At 36.2% G+C, this 17,615-nt stretch overlaps 2 protein-coding genes across 3 annotated transcripts in view; one reads left to right on the top strand and one right to left on the bottom strand.

Annotated features, from left to right (window-relative positions):
* The window catches only part of LOC149789053 (protein MCM10 homolog), a 94,062-nt gene extending 89,638 nt beyond the window's left edge, over positions 1 to 4,424 (bottom strand). The window contains exon 1 of the mRNA XM_089975240.1: positions 4,368 to 4,424. The gene's annotated coding sequence lies outside the window, so the exon portion shown is untranslated. The remainder of the gene's footprint in view (positions 1 to 4,367) is intronic.
* A 199-nt stretch (positions 4,425 to 4,623) lies between these two features.
* LOC149789052 (regulator of nonsense transcripts 2-like) overlaps positions 4,624 to 17,615 on the top strand; it is a 137,299-nt gene continuing 124,307 nt past the window's right edge. For both annotated transcript variants that reach the window (XM_089975239.1, XM_089975238.1), the window contains exons 1-3: positions 4,624 to 4,746; positions 12,576 to 12,871; positions 16,820 to 16,982. In XM_089975239.1, the coding sequence (XP_089831365.1) occupies positions 12,594 to 12,871; positions 16,820 to 16,982 (441 nt within the window). In that variant the 5' untranslated portion in view covers positions 4,624 to 4,746; positions 12,576 to 12,593. The remainder of the gene's footprint in view (positions 4,747 to 12,575; positions 12,872 to 16,819; positions 16,983 to 17,615) is intronic.

Below are 17,615 nucleotides of genomic sequence, written 5' to 3'. Positions count from 1 at the left end.
TGAATTTGAAAATGAAGCATTTTCAGTTCCAGTTAACACTGTGACAGCACCTAAAGTTACAAGTGGAAAACTTTATGAAGAGGAACTTTCATCTTGCAAGCAAGCATGTATAAGTTTAGCAACTGAATTGTCACAGTTCAAACAACAGTCAGAACAACAAACAGAGTCATTGAAGGAACAAAAAACTGTTGAAATTAGAGAGACTATAGAAAAACATCAGCATGAGATTTTAAGTCTTAAAAGATCTCATTCTCAAGAATTAAAAACTCAATCAAAGAAATTCAAATCAAAGACCCTGCAACTATCCTCTCGAATGAAAAAGTTAATAAATGATAAAGAAAAAATGCTTCAGAAATTCAATTTCATTGCTAAAGAGAAACGAGATGCTCGTTATGAAAACACTCTACTGAGGAGAACCCTATCACGATATGCCATTAAGAGAGCTTCTGTTGCAAACAACAGAGCATTGCAAAAAACAATAATTCGCCAGAAGCAAAAGCTTTCAATGTTGAAAACTGACAATGAAAATTTAAGGCTCAGCAACATCAGATTAACTATTCAGTTACAACATGAGCAAGAGAACGTGAAAATGTTAAATGAAAAGTTGACAGCATCAAAAAGTGCAAGTGATATTGAAAGTAAAGAGAATAGTCAGCTGAAGAAAGACTTGCAAAACATAACAGAGGACAGAGATTATTTGCAAGCTCTTCTACAAGATAATGCTGTAATTGACCTATATGATCCTGTAACGAAATGTTACACACCCAATACAAGACAATGCATTATGAACATTACCAGTTATAATGTTGCATCAGCTAATGTAGGTCCAGTAATAACAGAAGTTTTAAAGCTTGCTAACAGAACTCCTAATGAAGTTCCATCGAGGAGAACTGTGGATAATATAATAGCTGAAAAACTTGCTATTGGACAAAAGCAGCTTGGAGCTACTGTTGGTACAGCACAAAATACATGCTTGTATGGTGATGAAACAAGAAAATTTGGGCAGACGTACCAAACATTTTTGTTAAGTGATGAAAACAAAAATTTGTATTTTTTGGGTCTGAGAGATATGTCTGACAAATCAGCCAGAACTACACTGGATATTTTTAGGAACATATTAGATGACATTTCTGATATGTGTGAATCTTACAGAATCAATAATAATACATCCCTTGGGAATAGTATTCTATGCAACATAAGAGATTTTATGTCTGACAGAGCCCAAACAAATTTAGCTTTTACAGAAATGTTAGAGCAATATAGGAGAGATGTCATGCTTACGTTTTCAAGTAATTGGAATGACATGACAGAGGGCGAACAGACAGCCACAGTTAAAGTTAATAATTTTTTCTGTGGACTACATTTACTTGTAAATTTTGCTGAATGCCTTTCTCCTATTCTCTCCCTGTTTGAGAAAATAGAGGAGCAGGATACATCTTCATCAGACACTTTAGATGAGGAAGAGACATCATCTGGTGAACTGTTTAGCTCTGATGCTAAAACAATCTCTTTTCTACGTTTCTGTGGAAAATGCTTTGCTCGTGGTGTGGACGAGAAAAGTGGTTGCTATAGTGCATTTAGAACATTTTGTCAGTCTCAAAATGAGAAGAGCATGTTTGTTAATTTTCGAGGAAATAGATTTAATGTTATATTTTTAATGGGTCAAATAGCCTTTTACCACCATCAGAGGATCAAGCAGTTTTTTGAAACGGTACATGGAACAAGTAACAGACTTCAAAAACTGACGTTATCGCTTGTGAACAAGCCATACATAATTGCCAGCTGTAAGGTTCTGGGGCTCATATCAAAGTTAATAACAGCCCCTTTATGGAGATTGATTGAAAGTAATGTTCATGTTTTAGACATGAATAACAGTTATCATGCACTGCTAGCCTTCTTTGACAGAGCTAGTCAAGAATCTACAGATTTCATTAATGGTAATGACCACCCATTTGAAAGTAGTCTAATTGAAAAAGACGAAATTTATGCCAAACTTGTTCAGCCCTGTGATGGCATTGATGACAGTGCATGTGCTCTTGCACAAATGGCTTTCAAAGGACTTGGAAGTGTTCTCAGAAAGGCCATGAAAGAACAGCTGCCTGGTGGAAGTTACTTTCAGCCAACAGACGCAATCAGAGAACAAACCCAGTCAGTTATACCACATAACAAAGTTCCTGAGCGTGTTTTTGGAATACTTGACTTCTTTCTCCGTTACAGACCAAATGCCACCACTATCTCTAACGAGGCCTTTCTTATGTTTGTATTCAATAAAACGTCAGAATGGCTGGAGTCACTTCCAATAACGGAAAAAGATAAATTGCTATCGGAATGTAGAAAAGAAGGTAGACACATACAAGCCAAATATAAAGAAAGACTGAAAGAAATTGAGGCAAAACGAAGAGAGAGTTTGCAAAATAAACAACTTGCCCTAGAAAAGAAACAAAAAAGAGCACTGCAAGTAAAATCCAAGCACACAAATGCAATCCTTTATTATGGATTGTGGCAAAGACCAGATGATGTTGAGAACATCCTTGCAGAGCTAAAAATTACAGAGAAAAGAAAGGCGCTAACATCACAAATACGATTCAGGCAGAGAGTCTTAAAACAGACTGTAAAAGATAAACAACTGTACAAAATGAGCGAAAAGGGTAAGGCATACTCAGTAGAAAAACTGAAAAATAACCTAATTCAGTTAATTAAAGATGCCGCAGATAGCCCAAGTGAGGAATCGCCTGTACGTGAAATTCCATTACTTGTTGGAAAGAAGGTTATTCATACCTTCAATGAGGGCAAGTGGCCTGGGCGTGTATTGAGTGTAGTAGCGGGATTTCCTGAATTTTACAACATTGTATATGATTGTGATTTGCAGGATAAAAGTTCCCCAAATGCCATCTACACTTACACTCTCAAAGAGGATTACAGAAACGGTAATCTGGAAATTGTTCCAGAGGCGTAGTGTAATTACAGCTGTTACTGTTCCTGTTACAGTTATGCTTGTTCTTTCACAACAGAATGGCCAAGTTATCAGTGAAGTGGAATTACTTTTATAAACGTTTATTGTTTAAAAGTTTTATGAATTTTGTTATTATGGTTTTAAGTCAAGTCCTTGACATAATTCCTAGCTGAGCTTAATATTTTATGACAAACTAGGTTTTATTCAGCTTTAGGAAGATTCACTTCATGCAGTAGATAAGAAACATTCAATTTAGATATTTAGAAGTTGATAATTTATATTGTCGCTATATTTTCCAAGTAAAATGCAACAATTTATTAAATTGTATCAGTGCAGTCATTTAGTTCATATTCTTGCATTGTGTTGAGACTTCTATCTTTCTTTTGGAATACATCAATTCAAGTTTTGCTCTTAGGTTTATAGAGTGAATTATAATTATAATTGTAAGTAAGGATGAATAAATGCTTTTTACACTTATTTTTAGTAGTTTGCAATGAAAGCAATTGTATATTTTTTAGTCTTTTACTCATATTGTAAGAAGCGAGTTATCTTTTCCTTTTTGCACTTCAAAAATTATGTGTACGTCATTTTGTACGTAAAAACACCACACTGATATGATCTATACGAACAGGAAAACAACATTTAAATGGGCTATACTCATCAGTTCATAATTTAAACTTATCAGTAAGACGACCAGTTTAAATTTATAATGTATACAAATTTTTTTTTAAATAGTGTCCTTCTGACGTTTTTCTGTAATTTGAGTACGTAAAAATGTCGGAGGGTACCGGTATAAAAAACGACATAACTCAATCAATTTTACAGATATTCTTTTCAAATAAACTTTATTATTCATCTCAAAGATGCTATTACCATAACATCTGTTTTCAAGCTGCTTATAACAAACTGTTAAAAAACCATTGCCGTCCCTAATATGTGTAGTCTGTCAGTCTTCTTGGAATTCTGAAGCGATAAAAGACGCGTGAGAAAAGTCGAATCGAGCGGAGGGTTAGGGTCACGCTTACAGTACCACTAAGGTGATTTCATGTCAAGAGATTTCGTATTTTATTGATCAAACGTCAGGTTCCTGTGGTATTAAAAAACTATTATACAGCGTTCCAGGCTATGTGCTTCGACTGGCATAGATTTGTGATAGGAATATATAGAAGGAAAGTCAAAGATTCTTTACAATCTGTAACCATGCAGCAATAGCAGCACGATTTTAATATGTCCGATAACACCATTAAATTCCTGAAGTTTTACGTACCACGATAATAATACCGCGTTCTGGGCATACAATGTAATACATAACACGGATAATGATGGTTTAATAACTTACATACATATCAATGAATGCTTAGCCGAATTATTAGTCAGAAAATTTATAACAAATAAATTATTGTAAAATACTTACTTCAATAATGTGTGTAGTCTGCGGATGTAATAGTTTAGACCGATATTAATCTTGGCGCCAGCAAAAACAAAGCTAGCCGATAGACATTATCCACAGGTGAGTATTCAAAATTGAAAGTTAGTACTTGACCCCACAAATTATTAAATTTAATTATTTTACATATAATAACTATTTTCGTTGATTATACATTTTTAATTACATTGTTTTGACAGTATGATATTTGGCTGCATACGAATATATGACTACAAATTTGTATTACGTTGCAGACGCCATTATATATCATTTTTGCTTCTTCCTCGTAGTGAATGAGTATATGTAATCATTGGATGTTCATTCTCCAAGAGGCGACAGTAATGCATTCAATATTTGAAAGAAATTGGTAATCATAACTATCGTGTTCGTTAATTTAATGGAGAAAAATGAACATGAAATGCATTTACATACGCCTAAAACATAAATATCAGCGTCGAGGTCTTATGTGTAAGATTACGTTATGGGCCAAGATCTCCTGTTACCTTTCTAAATTACAGTTGGGGAATAACTTGTGCCCCCTTATCGATATGAGTTACGATGCACAGCGTGCGATACGATACAATATCGATACACATATGAATTTGATGGTCTTTTCATCTTCAGAAGGTCTGCTAGTGGTTAGTCCTACTTGTAAGACGTAGCACATTTTGATTTTGTTTAGGTGCTATGTCTTACTATCCAAATAACGGCCTTGTATAGTGTGTTCCGATGTCGTTGACATCGGAATGAGTAATCAAAGTTTCAGGAACATCTCACACACTTGGCAGCCAATATCGACATATTCCCACTAATTTATGTGTAATTAATATACTTACTGTGCTGTCTTTATCCTTGTGGAATGAAAATATGACACTAGCAAATGGATGCATTTTCAAGTTCCGTTGACATACATTTTAGTTTGTTGCAAAGCGACGGTAGTCGAGGTATGCCGAAGTTAGTTCAAGTAGGTTCATGTTGGAGATCTTGTTTCTTGAACGAAACGAACCGTTGCTTACAGTTCCAATAGGCATAATATATTTTTTGTTTGTTTCATTAAAAATTAATATCTCAACTTTGTCCGATTTTGGCATTCTCGGCTTTCATCGCTTTCCAGCCAAGTGAATTGTAGGCCAAAGAAACTTGAAAACGGGTCCATTTCTTTAGTGAGAATTTGAATTTATTCGAGAAAAGGCATCATAGTAAGTAAAGTCTGACTAAAACATTATAACTTTACTTTGTAGAAAAGCATCGTTATTTTAGTTGTCAGTTGTGTGAAATATTCCTGAAAATTTTACTTTCATAACGATGTTAGTCGACATCAAAACACACTACACAGAGCCGTTAGTTAGGCTATAAGACCCTGATGCCCACAACATAAATATCAGCATCAGGTCTTACAGGTAGGACTAGCTAGTGGTATGTCACATTTTATGTGTTGATACCTTGATTGTATTTTCAGTATGCACCTGTTATAGTAAACTTCACATTGTTCAGTTAAGTGCATTTATTCAAATTTAACAATTTTACTTTTAAAATTTAAATATAATTATTATAAAGTTTATTCAGTCGTGATTTGAGTAATCTACCCAGTAAACGTTGTAACAATTTCCAGAAGAAAAGTATCAGTCGCTACAGATTTTTACAATAGAAGTTTAGGTTCTTCTTTGATGGAATTAGTATTAGAGCAGGGGGAATCAGTATACAGTCACACAAACAAGAAGTTGCACACATTTTTATTGTAGTGGAAATTCCCTTTGCTACACTATCCTAAGTCCCACTATCTCTGGTTCTTTAGGATAGGTCTTTGCATTTGGATTGATACCCCGCTGAATCTGTATGAGGACTGGCACTCCAGAGTGCAATAGATTTCTGCCACAGCTGGATACAGTCTTATTCCTGTCCTGGCTTCTTGTCCCAGACTGAGTTGCTGGGTTGCTGAGTCGTCAACAGGGTGTCCTGTGGTCGTCAACAAAGTAACTGGGTCACTGAGTTGTCGAAATTAAACGAAAAACACAATATCAAATAATTACAAAAGAATTCATGTTCAGTTCAAATGATGGTCATTGTTTCACTGTAATTCCTTCCAGCCATGGCATTTATTCACTATTCTGGATTAGGAAAGTTCGGCCCAGAAGTCATCCAACTTCTTTAGTTTTCTGTCTCTCTGGTCACTCATTGTAGGCTATTATTGATTCTCCATTGTTGCTGTCATTAACTGGGAGCATTTCTGTCATGGTGTTGATGGGGACAACAAGACTGGTATCATCAAGATCATCGTTTCTTGATTTTTATCAATACTTTCCGCCTTTTCAGAATCCAGTTCCTACGCTTCATCATCGACTTCATTACATCCCTTGTACCTTTTCAAACGATCTACATGCACTACGAGAGGCTTCTCATATCTACTTCATTTAACTCTGTAATTGACATCACTCAACCTGTCAGTGACTTCATAGGGCTCATTTTTGCAGAAAACAACCAGACAAGATCACCTCTCTAAAATCACTCCATCTGGTCCTGCTATCATAATAGTGCTTCTGGTGCTGCATGTTGCATTGCAAGTTCTCTCTGGCAAAACTATGGGAAATTTCTAGCCTTATTTCCAATTCTTGAATCCATTAGTGTGAACTGTTGTAGCATTCATTGGGTGGTTTTCCAAAACATGTTTAATGGCAAGTCTACCTCACGTCCCATCCTCATGACATTAGGAGTAAAACCTCAGGTTTCATGCACTGCAGAGTGGTGTGCCATCGCTAGATACAGGAGGTGCTCATCCCAGTCTCTCTGTCATTCTTCAGCGAAAGCAGATAGCATGCACTCTTGCATTTACCCTTTCCATCATGATGTCACCCTGGTCCTAGTTTTCTCAATTCCAGGGAGTCTACACATTTCACGAAAGAGTTCAGTCTCCAACTGTCAGCCTTGATGCACATGAATCTGTCTTGACATACCAAAAGCATGATGACTACCTCTACTAATAATTTTGCCAAGTTTGTCACTTTCTGGCGAGGCATTGGTAATACGTCAGTCCAGTTCGTAAAGTATCACAAGAATGTACATGTTTCCAATTTCAGTCTTCGGAAGTGGTCCTAAGGTGTCAGCAGCTATATGTTCCATCAGAACCCCTGATGCAATCAGCTGCATTGGAGCTCTCTTTTTCTGTCCTGGTGACTTTCACTTTGCATGCACCTCACATCTCTGATACCACCGATCCATTCATACCCTTTTCTGATCTTCCTTTTTTTATGATGTCAAGGTGTCCTCCACTGCAAGAATCATGAGCCATGAGCAAAACATCATTTCTCTTTTCTTGTGGAGCAATAGCTTGACTGAATTTCTCCACTGTCATGCAACTCCCATCCGTGAGAGAATGGCATTCATGATCTTTAGCTGGTCCAACTGACTCAAGAGTCTTGTCACCAGCAAGCCATATCTGGCAACTTCTACCCACATTGGCCATTGCTTGCTTTCCAGCCAGCTCCTTGCAATTGCAACTTCATGGTCAGATTTTTTAGCTTTGGCAATGTTGTCGCTACCACAGGTTGTCTGTATTGCAGCTACTGGCATATCAGTCATAACACTCCATTCTTTGTCTGTCATTCTTCAGGTGCCTGAACCAGTTCTTCTAAATGCGTCAGTACTTGAAGTTACAACTCCTTATTCTATAGACAATGAATGGTCGCACTCCTCTCCGAGTCATCGATTTCTCAGACTACTTCTAAGATGGCAATGTTTGTCCTAGCATAGAGCATCTGGTTATCTGCAGTTGCATTCAGTATGCATACATGCAGATTCACTTCTCCAGCTCTGACTAGCGTTCTTGACACTTAGATGTCATGGTGCGCTGCAAACTTCTGATAGTGCCCTATCACTCCAATTTCTGACACTGCTGAAGATAACAGATTGTCAGGTTTTCCTGGAATGATCATTTCATGTATCACTGGAATGTTCACTGTTTCAGTGACAATTATTCAGGCACATCCTACTTGTCCTTTAAAATTATAGGGTAAATTGTCCTTACCAATGGAAAGGTGACTCTTATTGACATTGAGTCAAAACAAACCAGATTTGAGAAAATCTAATCCACGTAGATGTATTCCCTCTGCCATGTCAGCAGCCAGAATTTCATGCTGTTGATAAACCTCATGTAGGTTTATTTCAAAATGTCTCTTACCCTTGAACAACAAATATCTACCATCTGCAAGACTGACTTTCCCTCTCACAGGAATCATGCTTGGCCTTTTCTTCAGTTTGAATCTCCTATAGACTTCTCTAGATAGGATACTTATGGAAGCACACTTATCAATCAGGAGATTTATGCCAGTCCCTTCATAGGTGCATGTTATATACGACCCAACATCAGCATCCAATTGTTGGTTTGCAGATCAGTAAATAACTTTGTTCCTCTTGTGTCTTTGCCTTTCATTCCTGTTGTATCTCATACAACCCATCAACTGTGTGGTCAGTTGCAAAACCATAACAAACAAGGTTTTTGCTTCTGCGTTGCACTGAGACTTGTCTTGATTTCTTGGAACTCCTTACTTCAGTCCTAAGTTCAGTGATCAATCCTGTCAGCTCCATCATTTGCTCTCTCAGTTCTCTAATTGCTGGCAATTCTTCTTCCACCTGTGCGGATGTGCCTTTTCCCTCTATCATTGTATCTCTGCTCTTGCAAATGCCTCTAACTCAACAGCTTTCTGTACTGCATCATTAATCATAGCAGGTCTTGTCAGTTGTACATTTAAGCACCTGTCAAAATCGTCCAGGACATCAATGAATTGTTCTTTAGCAAGCATGTTGCCAAAAACATAACTCACCTCGGGGTAGGCTAAAGTCTCAAGCTGCCTTATAGCCTGCACAACTCTGGTAATTCTTCTCTATTCTTGTGAATTCTACTCCTTAGCCGGACTAAGTATAACTTGGTCTGGTTTGGTGATGCGAATCTATTTCAGCGCCTCAACTAATTCAGCTTACCACTTCTCAGGTACTGCCAACAATTGTTGCTGTGCTTGATCTCTCAGTGCAGTTTCTATTCTTCCTTTGTCCATAAATCCACAATGGTCCCATTGTACGACATTAGAATAATGACTGGCCTCTTCAGGGTTCTCTGCAGAAGATCAGTAGCAGCACCATTTTTTTTTTGCAACGACTCCCGTGCTCTCAGACCTCAATCTTTTTTTGAGAGCTGCCTGTACAGCATCCCTTGTGTATGTGGTATCAGCTCTTTTCTTGATCTTTGGCAACTCTGAAGGTGTCGATATCGCCTGTCCACTAAAGTGAATCTGTCATCTGGGGGCTATTCTTTCTCTTGACAACACCCATCTTCCTGGTTATCTATCCTATCCATAGTCCCCTTCCTTGCAGTTAGTGATTCTTGTTTATTGTTATTTTAAAAGAATAGCACTCACATTGACCTAATTAAACTGAAACTTGATGGAACAGAATTGGCAGTCATAGTAATGTGATTCTTGTCTTTTGTCTAGGAAAGTTATACAATATAACATTGCTTTGCTTAAAATCAGATTAGCTGTATCAGATCAAGAATAAGGACCCAAAAAGTTTCCTTTGACATCAGATGCTTAGTTCGGAAGTCACCCTAAGCAACTGGCATGCCACTGAGCATAGATAAAAGCTACAAGGTGCATAAAGAATCAATATTGTATATTAGAAACGCAACAAAATATAAATCATGGACTATATCAGTGTATTAATGTACGTTATGTTGTGTAAGTGGTTTACTCAATTCACAAAAACAAACACAGAAAACATCCAATTTTGTTGCAGGTTGTTCGAACTTTAAAATTGAATCAGTAAACATACATGAAAGCTGTGTGACTTTGTTTTGTGAACAGGACTAATAAAGATTTGGCAGGACTAGTAAATTTCTCAATATACTAGTCCTTCTGGCTACAAAGAAATTTGTGTTAAATTCGAGCCCTGATTTGGAAAGGAAAACTAACAGTTATCTTCCAATTGTTATTTTGTAGAGGATTGGATTGGCCATTGATCCATAACAAATTTAATGTAAAAATGAAGCATTTCAAATTGGGGGTATTTGTCCCACAGGATTAGCTGAAGAGCATATTGTTAGTCATGTAAAACAAAAAAGCAGAATTCCAATCCATATTAAAATACGGACAACTTAAAGTAGAATGCAATTTCCATTTCTTTTCTCAAACAATTTAGGGTTGTGGGATCATGTGTTACAAAACCGTATATTCCTTTCAGGATTAAGATAAACTGAATAAATAAGATTACAAAATTAAATTAAGAAGCAAGATATTTATTTCATCAAAATACCTGACTTGTGGCAAAAGTGAATCCTGCATCTAATTAAAATGGATCAGCCTTAAATGGCCTGGAATGTTGAATAAAAATCGCTGACAACTAACAGGTAGTCTGTTTGAATGTATTTTTGTTATCTTTGTCGTGGACAAGAATTGCATATAAATTGACGCTAAGTATATGTCAATAATCTGCATACTGGAAATACAACCAGTAAATCACATAAAAGGGCACCACCTACCACTAACAGATCTTCTAAAGATGGAAAAACTATCAAATTCCTATGTGGCGATAATGTATAGTATCCTGGGCTGTGTATCATAAATTGTATGATTATACTGCACTGGTGAATCATTTGACCCCTAAATATGATGATGATAAAAATTTAAACAATTGGGACCCCACTCACATTTTTAGCTTTAGAAGATTCAGGTAAAATGAGGGTTCAGTTTTGAGGGATTCAATGTGTGTGTGTTTATGTACATATATGTGCATGTAAATAAATAAAAAGTATATTACCATAACAATATTTTTTTAAAAGAGTTGTGAAAGATAATGTTTACAATTTATTTTTTATTTTTATCTATTTTAACAATATATACAAAGCTTAAAATTTTTATCATTGACAAAACACAGCATGGAATGTTTGAATTGCATAACACTTTAAAAAAATTCACCCTTTCCGATTGATTAAGGTATACTTGGAGCTGTAATTTGTTTTGAATATAATGCACAAAAAAATGTTTCCTGTTGCACTGTTTTTAAAATTAAGGTATTTTTTATCATTGTATATATTTAAATGATCAGTATATATAATTTACTAAGCACACGAAGTACTTGGCTGCACCAGCTCAGATGGATGCACAAATCAATTTAAATCAATTTTAGGATATTTTTTTTTCCTTAAATTTATGGGGCTGGGTGAGTTAGGGATGGTCAGCCCACTGAAAACATGCATTTTTGTGAGGCCTAAATAGAGATATTGTACTGTATAAAGCGTTGTAAAATTGATAAATTGGCTAATTCAAGATGATAAGAAAACTAATAAACATAATTAATTGTTGTGAATATATAATACATGTTTTAGGACAACTTTTCAAGTTGCATTTTCATCTATTCATCATCAGTCTCTGGAATTTTTTAAGTTTCATACCATTGCCAATACAGTTGCGTTGAACTCTGCATCTTGCTTAAAATGGGATGGTTGCTGGATAAGCTTTGTAGGATGTTCAGCAGGCTCAGCAGCGCAGGACATTACTAATCCTTGTAAACTAATATTATGAAGCATGTATTCATCCTAACAGTACTGCAGTAGGTTTTGCATTGGAGCTGAATGTAGTGCTTGAAGATGTTATGTTAGAGTGAGTGATGATTTCGACAGGTTTTGGTGGTTGCTAAAGAGACATTAAGAAACTATTTTTTAAAATAGTCTTTTATACTATCTGTTTAGCACATTACTCTTGGTCATAAAGACTTCTGCTTAAGTGAGTGGAGTGAGTTCTGTCCCTGTCAACAATTGTTTTGTATGAGTAATGCTGCAATTCTTGTAGACTTTTAAAATATTTTGCAAATTTTAATGTGCATTAGTGATTCCCTAAATGGAAGTTTGAATTACATGTACTTTAAAAGTAAGTATGAGACTATTTAGCATGCTGTGAAAGTTGTCTCATCTTTAGTGAGAAATAGATATTACTCTTATGGCAGTGTGTTTAAACTATTTTAAATTATCTGTTGAAATTAGTGTAACATATACATACTAAGTATCTAAAAATGTTGTGCTAAAGTTTCAGCTTTTCAAAAGTCAGATAATGTACATCATACTTGTGACTACAGTGACTTTTCATTGATAAAATCCAGTTGTGCTTGAACAGATTAGACATCTCTGACCAAATTACTACTTTTTTTCCTAAGTTGCGCAATGACAGGACTATGAGTGACTCTAAGGGGAGGCCCTCCTCAGCTGGGAGTGGACAGCCACCCCCTGAGAGAAACAGGCGAAAATACAGTGATAACAGACCCCCTCCAAGGAGCAGTCGATCTGACAGAGCAACAGCAGGAGAAAAGGGCAGTGGCAACAAAAGTGATGATACAAGACAGTCTTCATCTTCCAGGGGGTTTGGTAAAGATAGCAGAAAGGACAAGCCAAGTAATGCCAGCTCCAGGAATGAGGAAAAGAAAAGAGACAAAAGTGGAACACCACTTGAAAGGTACCTTCATTTACATGAGCTTACTGCTTTCAGAAACAAATGGTAACATAATTTTATGTCATAAAATTTGTGTTGTGCCTTGAAGTTCTCACCAGCTTGAGAGTTATTATTAGTTACCTATGTTAATTAGTTTTTGAAACACCTAATTAGAAGTAATTGATTTCACTATCACTGGAGATCGTACCATGTATGACATAAAACATTATCTTCAGTTTTTGTTAGCAAAAGACGTGATGAATGACATAAGTGGGAATGTTGTCCTACAGTGTTAGCGATATTATTCCAGCCAATGTGATTGTGTGAAAACAGATGCACCAATGAACCACATCATATTTACTATATTGAATATCAAATTCAGCATATGAAGACGGGAATCACTAATTGGTTGAAAATATAACAGGATATAATTTTTCCTTTTCTACTAAAGATTATGAAACATGTTCAGTATTCTCCAAATGAATATTTGTCTTCTTGACAGAATTTGTCTGGTGACTGAATTGTTTACATCCTTGCTTTGCAGTTTTATTGGGTTATTATTTGGTGATAAAATGTTTTGTGTCTTTTGTTACATCCATGGCAATGATTGTCTTTTCGACTTGCTAAATGGAATCAGTTTCTCATTACATCATCTCGCATAAGTCAGCAAGATAAAAAGACTGTCACCTGTGAGAAGTCAGTGATAAATAGGAAATCCAAAGAAGCTGTACATTGTTATTCTTTGTGAAACATGAACTGAAACTTCACCTGCCTAGAGGACTCGGAAACACTTAATCATGCGTACTTGGATGCAATTTTTTTATTTGGGATGCAGAAAATCACTTGCATGGGAGTCCTCTGTACGCATGCAGTAGCTGGGTGGCAAATTCAGAGGCTTGCCATTCCTGCTTCAGCCACCTTCCAAGTTGGGAAAATATGTTGATAAAATGATCATTTTAGCTATGCAGATATTTACAATGACAGAATTTCGTGGCTGAAAGACTCAGAGATGTGCATGTTTTCAATTATAAGAGTATATCAGAAGAACATGACGCAGTAGCAGGGTTGCAAGTTCAAAGACTTCAACTAAATTTAGAGGCAGAAAGACTAAGAGATGTACATGTGGTCATTATAATAGTACATCAAATGAACAACTTTAGCTTTCATTATTGTGTTTGTTTCTGAGTGTAGCTGAATAAGCAGTCCATGTGACCTCAGAAACAAGAAACGTCGAGATTTAGACAAACTGCTGCTTGCATATTTGGATAAGTAATTTGGGGTTCAGTGACAAATTGACAAAGATTGTAATAAGATTCAGAAGAGTGCTAAGTTGCTAGAACTGATAGTTCGGATGGAACAGGATTCAAATGTAAGAAAATATGTAATGACTTGCTTAGTGTTTGGAATAAGATCTTTCCTTGGATTGATCAAATTAAGTCTCACTCCAATGGACAAACAAGAGCTATATGTCAGTGTTATAAAAAATTTGGAAAATTAAACTCTGGCAGTAACTGGTTCTTCTCATATGGACATTTAGTTGCTTCAGGTATGCCCAATATTCTTTTGAGAGGCAACTGCAACATTTACTGGCAGGGCTCCTATTTGTCACAAAATAGGAGTGGTTTCAAAATCCTAGTGAGACCTCTGCCTGCCTTTACATATAAGTTTAAATATTGAATGACCTCTGATCCCAATGAGAAGGGATGTAACTCATAACTCTTCTCAAAGAGGAACTTTTTTCTTCATTCAAAGAAAAATATATGAAGGTACAGAACTATACTTGTCACACTACATTTATTTACCATCCAGCAAACTAATAACTTTGACCCTTGACCTTAATGATAAAAATTGCCTTACTTTCCAGTGTGACTTATTTACATCTTTGAGTTACACTGCCACTGTGACTTAAGTATGGTGAGTACAAGCAAGATAAGAAATGTTCGCACATCAATTCACTTGATACTCGTTTATCTAAACTTTTCCTTTCTCAAAAAGCAATGATTCAGTTTACACAGACAGAATGGTAACTGTAGATAATGCCCTTGTAACTGTTTAAGACAGGTGGAAACAATTGTTTTGGTTAGGAAATATCTGGCTACCAACCTTACAGGACATTTATATAGGAAATTTGCTCAGGAGAAATGAGAATGGCTCTTGTGAATAGGTGACTGTTAGGCCAGGTTTGACCAATTTAGAATGTAATTTCAATTTTTGCCAACCAGCGTGTTTTGTTTTTAGTTCTAGTGTTCATAAACCAGTCTGTTATCCATTGTCTATTCATCAACACAAGTTTATTAGTGCTGCTTTTCGAAAATACATGGAGGAATGTCATGAAACTTTACAAATATGATCATCCCAGGGTTCTTTTGGTAGTAAAGGAAAATGTTGCTGCTTGGACATTCACTATGGTCACAATGACAGCCATCTTGAAAATCGTGTTATTGTCCTCAATGGATGGTCATATGAACATGCAATTTTCCACTGTATGGCTTGTTATGATGTCGAGTTGGTTTTAGATGAAAATCATTCTGATCTGATGTCAACCATCTTCAAAATATTGTTATTAGCACTCCCTGAACATAAAGTCATATTGACTTGAAGGTTTCATTCTTATGCTACCTAATTGGTCCAAAATAAAAATGGCACCAGTCAGATGTCAATATGGCTGCCCCTATGGCCAACTTGAAAATCTAGTTATCACTAGTACCTCTGAATGGATAGCTATCTCAGTATTGGGGTTTCACTAAAAGACATTATGATGTTTAATTGATACTAAGTGAAAATGGTGCTGATCTGATGTCCATATGACCATCATAGTAGCCATCTTGAAAATCTTGATATCGCTACTAATCCTGAATGAAAAGTAATAATGCCATGCAGTTTTCACCAGAAGACATGATTTCTAAATGGTCCTAAACATAAAGGGTTCCGCTTGCACATCCACTACAGCTGCTACAGTGGCCATCTTGAAAATCATGTTTTCACTACTCTTCCAGAATTCATGGTCATATCAACATGGTGTTTTGACTGAAAGATTTCTTATGATATCTAGTTGGTCCTAAAATTGGTGCTGCTCAGTCATCCAATATGGCAACCTTAGTGGCAATCTTAAAAATCTTGCTATCACTACTCCTGAACGAATTGTCACAAAAGCATGGAGTTTTCACAGAAAATGGTACCAGTCTGACTTTTTTTTATGTGACTACCATAGTAGCCATCTTGAAAATCTTGTTATGGCTATATCTCCAAGTTGGCTGATCATGTTAATATTGTATATTTACCCTTGAATGAATTGTGATATCCACATGGGGCAAAGGTCTCAAATTCAAGCCACCCTGAGGACAGCATGAGGGCATTTTTGAAGGCCCAAGGGCCACACCACCTTTGTTATCTCACATGACACCTTGTGATGCCAGTCATTTTGGGGGCCACAAGATACATTTGGCAGGCCACATGTTTGAGAGTCCTGACATGGGGTTTTCACTGAAAGACTTTTTATCATGTCCATCTGGTCCTAAATGGAAATGGTGCCAATCTGTTATCTAAAACGGTCACAATAGCACCGATCTTGAAAATCTTTTTATTATTACTTCCCCAGAATGGAAAGTCATTTCAGCATGTGATTCCCTGCAGAAAAATTCTTAAAATGTCTTGTTGGTCCTAAATGATGCCTTCTTGGTTCTGTATGATGTCTTGTTGGTTCTGTATGATGTCTTCTTGGTCCTAAATGAAAAGGTAGCAAACTAACACTTATAGCACTAATTTTAAATTGGCCATATTTGCTGAATGATTATATTATCATCATCTTTGGCAAAAAGGATCAGGAAGTCATTTGTAATCTTTGACCTTGTATTAAAGGATCAAGGTCCTTAAAATAGATGTGTCTGCCAAGCCAAGACTAGAAACTTTATGACTTTTTTATAATAAATTTTCTGTGTTGGAAAAATTAATTTATTTTTCTTTCCTCCATAGCCAAGACAGTGTTGCCAAGCTGAAACATTTGCCAGCTGATAAGGTGAAGACAGCTTTAGATCTTGAGGCTCAATGGGTCAAGGAGGAAGAAGAGAGGAAAAAGGAGGAGGAAGAGAAACAAAGGCAGGAAGAAGAAGGAAAGCAGAAGGAAGAAGAGCAAAAGGTAGTTTAGTAATAATGAGTGGACATTTATATAATCATTACTGCCAATTAGTGTGAATGTACAAGTCTTGCTTCATCAGGCTTTGCAATCTTCAGTAAAAAGGTTTCTTCTGAAACCGAGTCTTCCTGTGCCAGGTTCAAGTCACTTGCTTTAGCTTCCATGTTTCCAGGCTTATCTTATTTTTCCTGACATCACTTGCTGAACTTGTAACTTATCTGTGATATCCAAATTCATGACCAATACGTAATTATTAGCTGGGAGCTGTCTCTATAGTATATAATTATGCTGGCCAATCACATGTGTCTCTGTTTCTCTCAGTCTCAATATCTCTCTGTCTGTCTGTATATAGTAGACTCTAGCTTATCCAAAGTCTGGGGGTCAAAAAGAAAATTCTGAATAATACCATGGTTTGAAAAACTGAAAGTCGTGAAGGTGCATGTGTACATCAGTCCACAGAAATAAAACAATGTGCTATTCAAGTTATTTAAGGTATTTTTGTATTATGTTTCCTTTCTACATATCTGGGGGATCATTTTATTGATACAGCATAAAACAAAGACAAAAATAAAATTATCATTGTCATGGATTATGTAACAATGAAATATTACATACCACATTATAGCATTTTTATTG

Source organism: Sinohyriopsis cumingii, chromosome 11, assembly GCF_028554795.1.
Source record: "Sinohyriopsis cumingii isolate HCF-2022 chromosome 11, ASM2855479v2, whole genome shotgun sequence".
Taxonomy (NCBI): domain Eukaryota; kingdom Metazoa; phylum Mollusca; class Bivalvia; order Unionida; family Unionidae; genus Sinohyriopsis; species Sinohyriopsis cumingii.
The sequence above is the reverse complement of the archived record's forward strand: the minus strand, read 5'-3'. Positions and strand labels throughout refer to the sequence as shown.